General features: G+C 42.1%; 1 protein-coding gene across 2 annotated transcripts in view; it reads left to right on the top strand.

Annotated features, from left to right (window-relative positions):
- Positions 1 to 15,976, top strand: part of mcu (mitochondrial calcium uniporter) — a 72,042-nt gene that overhangs the window by 45,609 nt on the left and 10,457 nt on the right. For both annotated transcript variants that reach the window (XM_042502823.1, XM_042502822.1), the window contains exon 3: positions 14,338 to 14,401. In XM_042502823.1, the coding sequence (XP_042358757.1) occupies positions 14,338 to 14,401 (64 nt within the window). The remainder of the gene's footprint in view (positions 1 to 14,337; positions 14,402 to 15,976) is intronic.

Genomic DNA, 15,976 nt, shown 5'->3' with positions numbered 1-15,976 from the left:
TGTTGGATACATGTGTACATCCAGACAGATGTAGTCATCATTTTTGTCTGTCAAGATGACTACTTCTTGTGGCTTTCAAATAGAAAATAAATCATCATAATTAGAAAGATTGAGGCCATTGTCGCTCTAGCTACAGTAAATGTCAGCATGAAGAAGGCTGTGTGATGCTATGCTTTGTATGAGTCAGTCGTTGTGCTGCAGACTCCCCTCAGCTCCTTCAGCAGTGTCTCGTCCAGTCTGTGTCCGAGTGGCGTTCATTAGCCCAGTTCTAGCTCTGGCATGTCTGTATGCCATATGTCCATGTGGACCGCAGCAGAGTGAAACTCAGACAGACTCGCTGATGCAGCCAAGAGGGCAGCAAGTTACAATTCTGTGGATTCAGTTTTCCAAACGCTCCAGTCCTCTCTGTGGACCATCCGGTGATGAGGCCAGACGGCTAAAGCAGGAGATTGATAGTTGGACACTGAGCTCGCAAGGATGAAGCATTGATTTTCTGGACAAATTCAGCTATGCTCTCACAGACTTTGTATCTTTACAGTGCGAGTCATGTTGAAGGCACGGGGAGCCGTTGGACAGACGCTCAGAAAGGGAGCGCACTGTCAGAGTTCCTCAGAAGGAGCATTCCCAGGCTCTGCTCCATAAATAACAGCTTCAGAAGGAATTCATGGCGGTCTGTGAGACACTGAATGCTGCCCTGAATGTCACCTCACGCGCTCTCCGAGAGCAGAGACACAAGCATGCAGGGTCAGCTCTACATCAAGGGAATACTGATCAAAAACTCTTCTCTAGCTGCTTTTTTTGACCATTTATGGTGGTTCCTATCATATTAATAACCAATGAGGTTATCCTAACTACCCCAGATCCTCATATAGTTCTCAATGTGCAGGCAGAGAATGTTGGAAGTAGTTTTTATATGAAAGGAGATTCCTAAAAATGATATAATTATGCCATCACTTCAATTGCATGTACATTTTAGCCTTCACTTCCATCCATCATGTAGTCTGACACTGTGAGTAATTTGAGCACCTGCGGGTAAAAGCAGAGTGTCACCACTGGTCTGCCCTATTAGTCAAACACTACTGCAAATATCCTTTTCACCTCATCGCCCTCAACAAAGCTAAGAAGAAGAAAAAGAAAGACCAAAGAAAAATTTCTAGTACCCTCAGTGGAGATTAATAGCCACCTGGCTGCCTCGAAATTTAAATTTGACATTTTCATTGTTGAGTTTTGCCGCATGTTTTGTCTTAGCTGACATTTAATTACTATGTTCTTCAACTTTACGTGCCGAGTGAAAAGTTTGGTGCCTCTTTTACCTTTTCAAACACTCAAGATTTAGGATTAACTGGAGGGTGAGCACCGTTGATTGCCATCCGCAGAACTCTTTTAGGAGAGTTGAAGCTGGTATTCTGTGATCAGCAGGGAGTCAGTTATGTTAGTTTTACCCTTTTGCAACTGCACTGTTGCTGACTAACAGCAGCGGCTGTGACTCACAGCTCATGAATGTTATTAAGGTACTTTAAAGCCCTTAAGGTCAGATTGCTGTAATGTGCATTAACAATGTTACTTCTTTTTGGAGTCGTATCTCAACCAACTCTTAACACAAGGTCATGATATGCTTATTTTTAGATTTAGTTTGATTTAGTATGTGTGTCATTCTGAAGATAAATTATCTCCATTTTTTATAAATGTTCATACATGTGCTTAGAAATCCTAGAAAAAAATACACGTTTCATAACTTTAGAACTTGAAAATGTTTTCCTTCGTATCAGAGTAACTCAATGATAGTTGTCTGTATATCAATGTGTGCACTACAAACAGCAATTTCTAATGACTGATTCGCCATACATGATGATACCTTTAAATTACTTGTTTTGTTGACCAACACCTCCAAACCCATAAGTTATTTAAGACAAAAGTGTGTTTTGTGACACTGGGCTTTATCAATAAAATTGCAATGAATTAAAAAGGGAATGACCGAACTTCTTTCCGCTAGATTTTCAAATCAGTCGACTTATTTCAGCACTGCTCAAAATAATTGTGACCAGAATACTGAGAAATGAACTGGAATATACAACAATTCATCTATGTGAATTGTGATGTTGAAACTTCAATTATATCTATAAAGGGCTTTACAACATATGACATCTCTTTGTCTTTGGTCCCTCACAGCAGAAAAACTACCCCCCACAACAATCCCTTTGGCTCGGAAATTTTTTACCAAGACTCGATGAAGGTACAAAGTTTGTGTATTTGGCTCTTTGCCCGAACATATCTTCAGGGTCAGATTATGACAGCAAGGCAAGAAATGATGCAGCAGAGGGAAAAAGTAGAGCATATTTCACCCTTCAGCATCCCAGATGAGAGATAAATCGGTGATGACCTAGTACTAATGCGTGTGCTCTGAACATGATATTTTATTCAATGTGGGTTTTAATAAAGTGATCATGAACTTTCAGTCCTGGAGGAATGTTGTTTTGCCACAGGAATCCTTCGAAAAGTTATGCTTTGTGCGTCTTTAATGGATCAGTTTTATCTCACACCTAGAAATCATGGTGATTTGACAGAGTGTCCCAAAGCCAAACTTCTTCTATAAACCTCTGTAGAATATCGTTGCTTCTCCGATGCCTAAAGCAGCTTTAGCGAACAGTGTAGTGGTCACAGAGGACCACTGCGCTGTCTTGGAGAAAACAAATGGGAGCTACTTTGTTCCTCCATTCAAAACAAAGTGTTTTATTTCCACTATAATTAAAGCATTCAAAAACAATGGCGAGTGTCGGTGCAAACTGTAGCGATGCTCTCAGAGGCGTGATTGCAAAGAGGATAACTATAATGGTGGGAAGTATAGATGGATAGTGGGGCCTCTCAGGACACTAGTGTGGTGGGAGGAGAAGGAGAGGGAGAAGGATGAAAGGCAGCATTGATTGGTGTGTGATGTGATGGAGCTGAAGGCACCTTTTCACACTCTTGAGGCCTAATGGGGTTATAAGGATCACCAGTAAGATCGGGGCCAGCAGTGTGTTAGCGTAGTGTGTGTAGTGCAGGCTGGATAAGCATGCATTTCTTAGATCAGTGGTTCCCACCTGGTGGATCGTGGGTCCATTCTGAATAGGTCGCAAGTGACTCGTGACTGTGTAGTGTGTGATAAACACACTTTATTCTGAAGTGCAGAGCTTTTATTTTGATATGCTGTTATAGAGTGAGCATAGAAAGTTGTTTTAGTTTTTTTTGAGAACAGTAACTATTTTATTGTCCTGTTCTTGGAATTATGTGGTCTGTTTTTGTTTGTTTGTTTGTTTTTTTCGAAAATAAGAATAGGCTTCAGGGACTGTTCTTTCTTCATAAGAGGACAAGGGTGGCTTTTTTTTTCACCCTCCTCAAAGCTACAAATATTTTTCCATGGGCCTGCCCCTGAGTGACTTTGGGGAAATTTCATTTTAGCAAACTGTGGGATTGGAAGCCATGATTTCTTTAAAAAGAAAAGGAATCACCTTTTTTTTTTTTAAAGAACACAAACCCAGTGTGGGAGTGGAGGAATGACGAGACAAAGAGACTGAGTGGAGTCGAGTCCTTTTACTCTCACAAAGCTTTCAGTTAACGTATTGGCAAAAGCTAACGACATTACCACAATACATTCCAAACTCAATATCCCAGAATCCCCTTCTCTCAACTCTGAACTCTGCTTCTTAAAGGAGCAGTACTCTCTGGTGATTGTCTCTATAATGTCTCTATAATGTGAGTCACCACACCAGCATGTTTTGTTTAAAAATTCTGCCGATTTGTTTCCCCACAGAGGCCCAGACTATCCCCCCAATGTCTTCAAATCCTAGAAACGCCCTTGGTTTTCACTAATTGCACTTTATTCCTGCAATATATTTAACTTCATTCTGTTTTAAGCCCACTTGTCATTTACATATTGTCAAATTAAATTGAATATGTGATCATTTGTCTTCTGTGTGGACCTTGAACTAATGACTAAGGAGAAATCGGGACCCAGTGGTTGGACCAGTTGGAAGCCACTGCCTTAGATGCTTGAATGTCAGTGGGGTCTCGCTTGCTTTCAAGAGAGGAAAACTGATTAAGCGAGAGGGAGGCAGGGAGGTAGAAAAAAATAAAAGCAGAGCAGGGAGACGTTTCTTCATCTTGTCTGCTACAGTAGGTGAGGGGCTGAGTGTTGCGTGACCTGCACTGAAATTAACACTGACACAAGCAGCTAGTGCCATCTGGTGCATAAGCAATCAAAGAGGGTAGGCAGACTGACCCCCCACACACACATATGCACACATACTCTATATATATACTCCTCATGAATGCAAACACCATTTTCAATTTCTACACCGCTCTGATCTCAAAAGTGACCCGGGGAAGTCAGAAAACGCAGATACTGCTGGATTGAGTCCTTCGAGGAGCAGAGCTGTGAAGCACAATGGCCACAGTGACTGTCTTCTACGCTCAGGCGTGAAAGCCTGCACTGCTGTTTAATAATGCATCAGGTTCCAGTTTTGTTGGTCCAAGGGAGGGGTGGAGGGTTGGTGTCAGGGTTGGTGTGGGCATGAGGGTCCAAGTGGCCCTTCTTAAGCAGCCCACGTGTCATGGAAACTGATTCTTTCACAGCTGAGATCTTATCCCAAGGATTTAGCGAGCCATGAGCTGGCATTAATTAATCAAAGCATGTCCAGGGTCTGAGAGGCAAATTATTGAAATGGAACGAAAGATTAAGCTGGAATTATTCATATCTCGCTGTAACTGGTGTGGGGATTTGATGTTTGAAATAGCCCAATCAGGCGAAGGTTGTTTTCACTATTAACTCTGCATTGCAGTGGAGAGGTCAGATCGGCACAGGCTTTTTGCAGGGCGCGCTGCTCTTTGTCACGGTTCCCCTCTCCATGTGTGAGCGGAGATTACTTAATACTGTGCTGTTCAAGAATGTGACTGCAGATTTCATATCTGTTAATAGCTTTTACCAGTCGAGGAACACAGCGAAGAGAAAAGGCAGCGTTTTCCTGTCGTTACATAAGCTCGTCGGCGCTGAGGCGGAAAAAGTGACTGAGTGATTACTGTCACACTGTACTCACATCCACTTTCTTCTGAAGGAATTGCTGCGTGTCAGCCTTATCTAGCTGTTTATGTGCTTTTGTCTGTATTTCTGAAAAGGGGACGGAAAATATGTGGGTGTGTGTGCAAGCGTGCAGGGGCTGGTGAGTGCCTCGGACTGGCGCAGCTGTGCTTTTCAACTTGTTAACCCCACTGTGAAGAAGTGTGGGCTACTAGGAGCTGAGTGGGCAGGACCTCGCCCCCGGAGCAGAGTGGAGGGAGGAGGTGGCATGCGGCACAGCAGTGAGATAGAAAGCTGGACACATCGGCCATGCTGCACCGCCACAATATGACCTTTACAAATTTACCTGATATAACTTAAAAGACGTGAGACAGCATTTTTTTTGTCATGTTTATCATGCTCTCTCAGTGTGATGAAATTCAAGCTAACAGTTGATTGATTCGATGTGATTTGATTTCATTACACTTCATAATCAGTAAAAAAAAAAATCACACAATTGTCTTGGGTCCCACAGGATGATCAAACAACAAAACCAAATTACAAACGCTACAAATAACATTAGACATTACAAAATGTGAATGCAGTGCAACAGCTTAATCATTCTTATTACATAATACATCATAATTTTCCATCAATGTATCACCTTTATCAAAAAAAAAAAAAAAAATCTCACTGATAATCAATCTAAAGACATCCTTGAAGATCTCCTTGGGTTCTGGAAAACTGCGGTCAACATTTCACCATTCTCTGACAGTTTGCACATTAAACAATTAATACATTCAACCAAAATATAATCAAAGATTAATTAGTCATGAAAAAAATATCATTAGCATTTTGGCAGGGATGAATTAGGAGTGTTCAGTTACAGAGGTATGCACTGGAGTCATTTGACTTGGACTTGAGTTGGATTAGAGTCACAGATTTGATAAATTTAGACTCGACTTGGCAAAGTCAAAAATGACTTGCACATCGTCTTGCACTTTGACACCAATGACTCGTGACTTCAGTTGGACTTGAGCCTTGTGACTTGAAAATACTCAGTACTTCTTCTTGCTTTTCATTCCCAGCAAGTCAATGCTTAATGCCCATGATGCAATTTGAACCAACCTGACAGCATCCAGTCAAGTTGAAGGAGAGAGCTATGAAGAGCTAAAGATGCTTTACTGAGTGTCATTTGGAAAAAAAAATATATGAAAGATCATTTTGTTTGGTAAAAAAAAACAACCTATGCATTGGTCAACAAAAACAAATTTCTATGCAAAACCTGCTATGTGTTCTTAAAGTGCAACGTCAACCCTACTTTTTTTAAGTTTGCTCGCAGGTGGTTAAACAAACCTTAAATATTTCATACTTTAAATGTTAAATGTTATTATATGTTATTATATTTTGTTAAAAGCACATTATTTCTTGTTTTACAACTCAAAACTCAAGGTTTAGAACTTGGGACTTGACTTGTACTTTTCAGTCTTGACTTGGGAATTGACTTGGCACGGAAGTGCAAAGACTTGAGACCAATTTGTGTCAGGATAGAAAATGTCTGACTGTAATTTGGAAATTGCTTCCTTTGTTTGTAAGGTAGTCAAAGTTATGCTCACACTTTAAGTAATACAATAAAAATCCACCAAATGGGTCTGCCATATAATTTTGTTGATATTTAATTATTTCTGCACATCGCTGAAAATGAGTTTTTAAACAGTCACAGTCAGCAGTCTCTTAATGTGCTATAAAAGAGCAATAAAGCTAGAAACACAAGGATTTAAAAAACAAAATCTCCGTCTTCTCACTGGGTTAATGAATGAGAGTGTCGTCCACGCATATTCCCTCCAGCAGCTGAGCTAGTAGACGTGTTGTATTTCCAATTTAATAGCTCATAAACCTCATTCGCATACTCTTACCATTCCACATGGAAAAAGTCCTTCGAGTTGAGTCGGCAGGTTGTCACAGCTGATTATTGGTGATGTACTGTAAACTCTGTTCCTCTAGGTCCAGTTATAAAGGGACTGAGTAGTTTCTTAATGGAGATTTTTTGGGGTACACATCTTGGACTAAGTTACGTTTTCAGTACCTGACCCTGTCTGTCATCATATTGATCTGTCCCAGCGCGTATTGTCGTCTTACATGCAGTGACCTCCCACTGACCCCACCTTGACCATGCGTTCCTTTCCCAGCTTTGTCTGTCATGGTAGTATGATGGAGCACCGCACCTCTCCTTGACCCGAGCGTTTATCAGACAGCTCGGCCACTGGGAAATTGATCCGAGCTCCTGTGATTGTAAATCTGTTCGTACATTATGACTTCTGCCGGTGAAAGGAATTGGAAATTAAAGAAGGATTTTAAGCTTGTCTGATCAGACGATTTAGGTGCATGTGTGCAGTGATGCCTGTGTGCTGTATTGACATGGGTGAGGTCTATATGAGCATTCATGAATGATTCCATGAACGACTTTGTGTGACTTGCCGCGTTATCTGGCCCGTAGGCACGGTTTAGGACAGCACATTACCACATAGATGGATGCAGTCATTGTGTAGATAAATGACAGAGGTTTCCACTCCCCCAGAAGGGCACCATGAAATGGGAATTATGTCAGCGACATTATTCCTGCGCGCTGATGTCTGCAACACACTAGCCCACAGACACATTTTTTACCGTGCCCGGCACCTAGAATATCCCTGTGGTGTGTGTCTGGAGATAAAAGGATGTGTTTTGAGGATGAAAAAAATTTTAAACTGCTGTGTCATTTTGTGTTCAGATCAAGCTGGAACAACAAAGCTTAAAAAAGTGGCCTCCATATGTGTTCTGCTGTGGGTGTTTTTACCCCAGGAAGCACCTCTGCAATTGCCAGAGGATACTTGGAAAGATTATAGAGAAGCTCGATTTATTTTTAAAAACAGAAATTATGAGTTGATTAAAACAGAAACATTTATATTCATATACTGGGTGAGCTGAATACTAGTTACGTGTTGCTGTATGGGAGTAAGGGAAAATAGTTAACAGACAGGGCTAAACAGTAATGGATAATAATTAGAATATGTACTAAAAGTAGTGAATAAACAGTTGGCTTAAATTAAGGTATAAAGAGCCTAAACGTCTTGTTTCAGCCACTTTAAGTGGCAGTACTACAAGTGCAAACAATTTCAAACGGCCCAAAGTTCATATGTGTAAAAACACTGTTTTTGGCTAACAAGAAATTTACCCTTTTTTAAAAAAAAAAAAAAAAAAAAAGTTAAATCCAGTTAAAAGTGGAACTTTGGTATTTTCCAACCTGGACTCTATTTTCCAATGTTCATGCCTGAAAGACTGATGGAAACAACAATTTTTAAAGAATTAAACAGTTAAATAACCTTGCAATAAAATATGTGAAATAACTTTGTGGAATATTCTGCGTATGTGCAATATATCTTCAAATGTGCAATACTATCATGACTATCTGCAATATGTATATCGTAATTATTCTGCTTCATTACCCTGGTTTTCTACTACTTCATTGTTTTTATACTTATGTATAGTTTTTAATTTGTCTTCTTGTCTGTGAAGTTCTGTATACTCTATGTGCCACTGGAGACACCTGATTTTATTGTACATCTGTACAATGACAGTAAAGGAATGGAATCAAATCGAACTGAACAGAAATTAATACATTTTTAAAACTGGTCCAGTGTTGAGCGAGAGAGTGCTGCAGCAGGCAGTATGTAACCACAATAGCACACTGTCAATTTATGTCCATTAAAAGTGCTTGTTTTTGCCACTGACTGGCTCAGATGGTTATTATAAGCGTCTGACACAGAAAACTTTTTTGTTTTTCCTTTTGCTTGATCCAGTCGGTTTGTTGTTGTGCTTAACCAAGTCTGGGTCAAGGACAAGTCTCGTTCTAAAGTTTCACAAGTTGAGTTGTTGTATGAAGAAAGTACACTGACCAGATTAAGCCAAAGGTCAAGAAAAGCATATTTTGCCGTAGGGTCCTTTATGTAATGTTGTCACTCTTAAAATAACAATCTTAGCATCACAGTGGCAAAAACAAGCACTCTTAGTAGTTGTACATGACTGTGGGCTATTACATTGCAGCCTGTTTTGCTGCTGTCGCTACAGCGTTCTTGCGCAATGCTGGAAAAACATTATCATTGACACAAAAACACGAGGAAAGGGTCCAGGTTGGGAAAAAAAACAACTTTTCCCTTTAAGATCAGTGCAAATGAGTGTATTTGGAGCGTAATAGGCAATGTCAGTGATAGGTTATCACTGGTCATCCATCCGTGTGTTGTATGCGCAGTGAATGTTTGCATATCCAAATAGAAAATTTGCATGATAAGATGTTACACATTTTGTCACTTGCACAGATCTGCTCAAATAACCCAGTTTCTTTAGTTGTCGTTTGCCAAACAACACGGGCACTTGTTTCAGTCCACGCTCAAAGCAGCTCTGCTAACAGGAGGTGGAGCCTAATAAATTCTGCAAATTTCTCCGCTCACATAATCAGGACTGAAATGGGAACAAGAATTTCATTATGTTGCTGGAATTCAAAACGGCAAAGGGAAACATTTGCAAAAAGGGGAGATATTGATACTGATAGTAGGCAGCGCTGCAGCAGCTTCACTCTCTAATGTGTCGATTCCCTCCCCCTGCTTTAATATAGTGTGAATGTATCGTGGGTTTTTTTTCACTGAATCCTGGCACGTCTTGTGAGATTGTTGCGGTCGTACTGTATCAGAATGACTCATCTTTACTGCAGATCAATATCATACCTCTTGTACGTGTTACTACATTATATGAGAGTGGGGAAAGACTGTATGTAGCACACAGCCCGGGCTGCGACTAAGAAGCCTCTTATTTTCCCCAGAGTATTATATTTATTTTCATCTCCCACAGTATATACTGTGTGATCTGTTGGGTCCCTGCTCGCTCTGTATTTACCACGCTGAGAGCGAGATTTTAAATGGAGGAGTAGGTTTTTTTAATTGAAGGCACACACGTGGTATGATGAAATGCAGCGGAAGTTAAGGCGCAGTGCAGATGAGAATTGAGAGGAGATCAAAACCAGCACATCAGGATTCAGTGCGAGTAAGACAGAGATGGAGGGAGGGAGATATGGAGGGGAGGAGGGAGAGTGAAGGCGAGGGGCAACCCCCCTTTCTAGACGAGGGATTCCTTTACTGCAGTGATCAGCAGTCCCCCCTCCTCCTCCTCCTCCTCCTCCTCTTCCTCCTCATCCCACCTTCCTCCCCTCCCAGCAAGTCTACTGCTCCTCTCCTGCCTCTCTCTGCTTTTCATCACACACTTTCTCTTTTTATCTCCCACTCTCTTCCTGCCTTCCTCTGTTTCCCTTCATCCCTCCCTCCCCTCTCCCTTCCCAGCCTCCACCTCTGCTTCACACACACAGTCACGTTTCAGTGGGGAGGGATTGTCTGCTGCAGGGTACAGTATATGCAGCACATGGTTAGAAATGCACTCGTGACTCACGCCGTTTTACTCCAGCCTTCATTTATCTCTATCGCTCCCCTGCTGCTGCTCCATTTATCCTTTTTCCTCCTCTACACCTCTTTCTCTTCTCCACCTCATCCGTCCATCTCTCTCCGGCCGTCGTCAGTGCCCGGTTCTTTCCGTTCTCTCCCCCTCTTACCCGTATGACATTGATTCCAAGGTTGCTGTGCTATTGACTGCTGCTACGCTGTTAAATATTTCAGGCAGCGTTTCAGTGGCTGTGTGCCGAGGGAGAGGAAGGGAGGGGGGGGCTTCGCTCAGTCGCTCTGCAACTACCGCTGACAAACAGGCTGGTGAACAGACGGGTGGACACACACACACACGCGCGCCACCTGCAAACACACAGAGGTACATTCACACGTACATGCCACTCTACAGATGGATGTACGCACACGGCAGCGCCAAATCTGCAGATGATGCTGCCCTGTGTCTGGGTGCGTGGGTTGGTGGCGCTGGTGTTGTGGGTGTCTCGGTGAAATCTTGCCTCCTGGCTTCAAGCAGCTGAAGTTAATGAATGAGCGAGGCAGTGCTGGACGCTTCTCTGCAAACTGTGCAGTTATTCCAGACGAGCCAAAACGCCTTCCTCAGCATGTTATCTGATCAGCAGCCTAATCACTGTTTGGGCTCCACTTGGTACCACGGCACGGCAATCAGCAGTCTTATTTAGGACACACAAATACACGTCTGTCATCTTTGGCTTGGTGGTGTCAGAAATGAGATTTACAGTTCTGATGCAGAGACACATACAGGCACATGCGTACACCTCTCTGATCCCTGTGGTGGTGCTCAGTTTACAGTGGAGCTGCATCGCTGCTGCAGTGGTAGCAGATACTTTTTCTAAATGCTTTCTTGCAGCTTCTTCCGTGTATTTGCAGATGTTGAAAAACAGGAAGTTTTCAAGAACTTTTTATTTCCTCCAGGGGGTCCAGCAAAGTGAACACTCAGCGAGGCCTCCATCTGTGGCCCCTCACTGTGCCTCTGCACGGTGGATAGTCAGTGTGGCCTAAAATGTCCAGTGAGGGCAGTCTCTAAAGTAAAAGAGAGAACAGTCGAGATCCTGAGCTGACAGCAGGCTGCTAAGCTCCTCATCACTAATTAATGTCAGTCATGTTCAGCTGCTGACAGTCCACAACAATTTGGACGGGCAGGTGACATTAGTGAGTAACTGTCACTGATTTTGTTACTCCAAACATTTATCCCTGCCACATCATTAAGGGCTTTGACTGTCACATTTCCTGATTGACAGCCAGGTTGTTTAATCAAGAGCACCTGATTGGCGGCTCTGTTTGTCAGGTCGATGCTGGCTTCATAGCCAGCCCCTCAATATTTTCATTTTTGGGGGTGTTTTTTTTAACCACCATGTGTTAAAACACTGGCAGCCTGTATTACAAGACAAAACAAACCAATAAAAGTTATTTTACTTTCACACATGTATTTATTATATTCATCTTTTGTGTACGGTTATATGGGGGCAGAGGCATTGAGGGTAGACCATTTGTCAGTACCACAGAAAATCTCCCTCTTTTTTCACAACTTAATGTAAGCGGATATAGAAGAGTGAGAGCAGGTCTTTGCTTTTGTTGTGTTAACAATGGTGGTGTCAGTTAGAGTCGGTCAGGTCCGGACTATGGAATATTAAATCATCCATATTTTCTCACTACATCTGAGCCTTTCTGAAACTCAGGTGTGCGTAAACTACAGGTTATACACTTCTTTTTTTAAATACAAAAATGTGAAATTATTGGTTATTTGCCATGAGAAGCAGATTTTTAGCTGTAATAATGAACCCCTAATAAAACATGCTGAAAATACTACAGAAATTTGAACCAGACCAGTGAAACATGAGCCACTATATTCCTGAAGTTTCATGCTGAGTCACTGAGCCCTATCATGTAATACCGAAAAACCACGAGATTTTCTGAGATGGTTATTGTACCATGAAGGTCTCATACTTTTGCAGCCCTCATCGCGATACATTACTATTGCAATTTTTAATAGGAGTCTTGTGATAACATGTATTGCAATTTATTACCTATTTTCAACAGCAAAGTCTGTTCATCTTGCAGCAAATCATTTTTGTTGCAAAAAAATGTATGTAGTGGCCTGAAAAAACAATTTATTTTGTTATTTTAGCAGGATAAAAGTTTAACTTTTATTTGAAACTTTAATAGTTTATCAATTTAAAAGATATATAATTGGTGTCCATGTTATGATACTACATTGCAACACAAAATCTCGCAAAGCCAATTGTTTCATATCATGAGGCATCCACAGTGAAATAAAAATATTGTATTCTGAGCACCTGAGCTTCCTCTGTTGGCGCCTGCACACAGAGTTATCCAGCAAATCTGAACTGAGTAATGATAGAATCTGGCCTCAGCAGTCAAGCCTTGATCTCGCTTCACTGAAGTCGACCATGTGCTGGCTGTCCAGAGCAGAAATGCCGCGATGAGTAGATGTGCATCCACAGTGCTTGTGTTAAGCTCATTGCTACAGATCCAGAAATGCTCTGTTTGCAGTGACATCAATGCACAGACACACACATATATATGGATACACCTGCTCTGCCCTGAGATATCTTTCACTTGTCGTAACTGTCAGTGGGAAGTCATAAAAGAGAAGCTGTGACCAGCTTTCAATCTCTGCATTTGTGGTTCAGCCCAGAGATTGTGTGCATATCGTAAATCTGATATTACCTCAGAGTGAGTGCATCAGACTGAGGCCTGCTGCTTTAGTGTCGTACAGTCTGGTCTGTTTGAAAGCCTCGACAGAGTGAAAGATGTCCGATGCCTCCAAGAAATTGAAGGGTTAATAAATTTGTGATTCAGTGGTTGATGCTTTGCCCGCACAGGAGAATGTACTATATATGCATATCCAGTTTATATACAGCCTTACAGTGTCACAAACCCTTCGGCAAAAAAACTGAGCCTTTTCTTGTGTTGCAGCAGAAGCATATTTTGTTTGTGTGTGTGCACATTACAAAAAATTAATTCAGAATAGTTCTGCCCCCTGGCACTCTTTCTTGCTTGATTTCCAATGTCTCATCCTCACACCCCAATCGCTCTGTGTAAGTGTGAGGAGATCTGACAGCCAGTCTCATGCCTTAAAAGGCTCATCGCTGCCCGGCAGAAAACGTGACGAGCTCTGTAATTTGAAACATGTGCGCCGCATATGGACACTCCTACTTTGCTGGGTTAATAGCACACAGTAGCAGCAGGGCAAAAAAATGAGGGTTTCCCCAAGCTCTGCTCCTCTGTTCGTGTTCTTCCCCTTCCTCTCTCTCTCTCTCTCTTTCTTTCTCTCTCTCTCTCTCTCTCTCTCTCCAGTCTGTGACACAAGTGGAGATTTCATATTGAACTACATTGTTGTTATTCAGGCTGCATTTGGCTGACTTCTCTCTGTGTCTCCCACTGTGGTGGTTTCCTTCAAGTGTTGGTTTCTTTGTTGAGCAAGCGTGTGTGTGTGTGTGTCTGTGTGTGTGTGTGTGTGTTATGCGTCATCTCATTGTAAGATATTTCCATGACCAGGAGGCTGCAGTTGGATCCATGCTTTTTTGGGTGTGGCTCCAGCCTTGATATTGGAGCACTTCTAGCAAGTAGAACAGAAGAAGCCATTTTGTAACATAATACTCAGTCAGTGTTGCAAATCAACAGTTAGAGAAGTTAAAGGCATCGAGCTGTGTAGTGTCATGTTACTGAGTGTCCCACACTGGCTCACAGTAGCACACAAAGGACGGAAACGTTTGATAAGAAAAAGCCTAGCGCAAGTGGAATAACCATGTTGTTTCCTTTTTCTCTTCCCATCTGCAGGTTTGGAGGGGCGCCCCCTCATGGCACGGCCAGAGACTGTTGTGTTCCTCCACTGCTCCAGAGGGTAAGCCCTCACCTTCTCTCAGTTTTTTTCTGTCCACATCAAGGGTTTTCCCAAATTCAGCCTTGTCTGAGACAAATTAGTTCTGCACGTAAAGGAATTCTGCATTGATCAGACAGCAGAGGCTCATTTGGAGTTAACAGCCAGTAGTCATTAATATGGAATCTGTCTCGGGGAAGCATCTGCTCGTCTGCGTGAGAGGCGGGAGAGATGGAGAGCGTGAACAGAGGGAGGACGAGAGAGAGGCAGAGGGGGCCTGAGAGGAGAAGGCGGCATTGCAGAACATGCTGATGTGATTTTAAAGTGGGCCTTGATAGCCGTAGAGATAGGCACAGGATCCGCGCGCTCAGAGCAATGTGCCTGTGATGACAGGGTGGCTGAGGACAAAGGGAACAGGTGCAGAAACAGGCACGATGCTCAGGGCAAGGTTTCAAATTGTCACCGTAATGAAGAAGTGGGTGTGAAATAAAACGTCTGCACCTCCGCGGACTTTGAACACAGTCAAAAATGCACTTGAAACTGAGCCCAGCTGGCGCTGCCTGTGCCAACCGGCGATCCTTCACTTCTTGGTGGCGAGCCCAAGCAGAGATGTGCTGATTCACTGCAGTGGTCCCGAGCAGGAGGCAGAGGTTGCTGGGTGCAGCAGCAACGAGGCAGCTTGGATCACTATAGCCCTCTGTGTTGATTCATGGCTCTGTCATGAGGGGCCACTCAGCGTGATAACGGTATAAGCTGTGCGGGCTCATTATAACCAGCAGAGTTTGGTTACGGACCAATAGAGCTGGATTACAAACCATTACTAGTATGCTAGAAAAATAAAGCACCGCTGAGCAGAACAGTGGCTTGGCTGTTGGGGACAAAAATTCTTCTAGTAGAAAACAAAACAGCAAGAAAAGACAAACACTGAAACACACTGAACTTCAAAACAGTGCTTGGAGTGCAGTCTGTCAGTGCCAGGTTCTCTGATTCATTCAATGTTTTTTATTTGTCTGAAAAGCCCAAACTTTTCAAGGAGTGAATGAATAGTGATGTGAACCTCAAGGTCTTTGTGATTGTCAGTTCCAGCACACAAGCATCACTTAGAGGTCTTTTAGCCTTTCTATGGGAATAAGAAATATCAATAGTTGGCATCAACAAATCGACATAACTGTTCTGTGAGGGAAAGGTTAGCAATATTATACTGTATTGATCTTCAGCATCTGACAGTGGAGAGTGGGCTTATTTTTTGGCGAAAACAGCAGTCAATGTATTTCTGTGTCTACCTTTATAAGCTTGCATGAGTGCAAGCACACTGATGATTAAGGTTGAGTTGTGTTGATTACAGTCTTGGTCTGAAATGAACTTTTTCACTGCCACTGTGGTCAGCAAGTATTTTTTTGTCTGACACTCAGAAAATGTATTTTTCAAAAATCTTTAAGTAAACAAAGGAATAGCATTTAGATCACTTAAACATAATTTTAGTAAACTATGCTGTCATTCAATAATTAATATATCTACACAAAAAACTGGGTAGTCCTGTTTTTGGGGATTCAAAGGATTATTATTATTATTATAATTATTATTTTTATTATTATTATG

The sequence above is a fragment of the Plectropomus leopardus genome, chromosome 15 (genome assembly GCF_008729295.1).
Source record: "Plectropomus leopardus isolate mb chromosome 15, YSFRI_Pleo_2.0, whole genome shotgun sequence".
Taxonomy (NCBI): Eukaryota; Metazoa; Chordata; class Actinopteri; order Perciformes; family Serranidae; genus Plectropomus; species Plectropomus leopardus.
The sequence above is the reverse complement of the archived record's forward strand: the minus strand, read 5'-3'. Positions and strand labels throughout refer to the sequence as shown.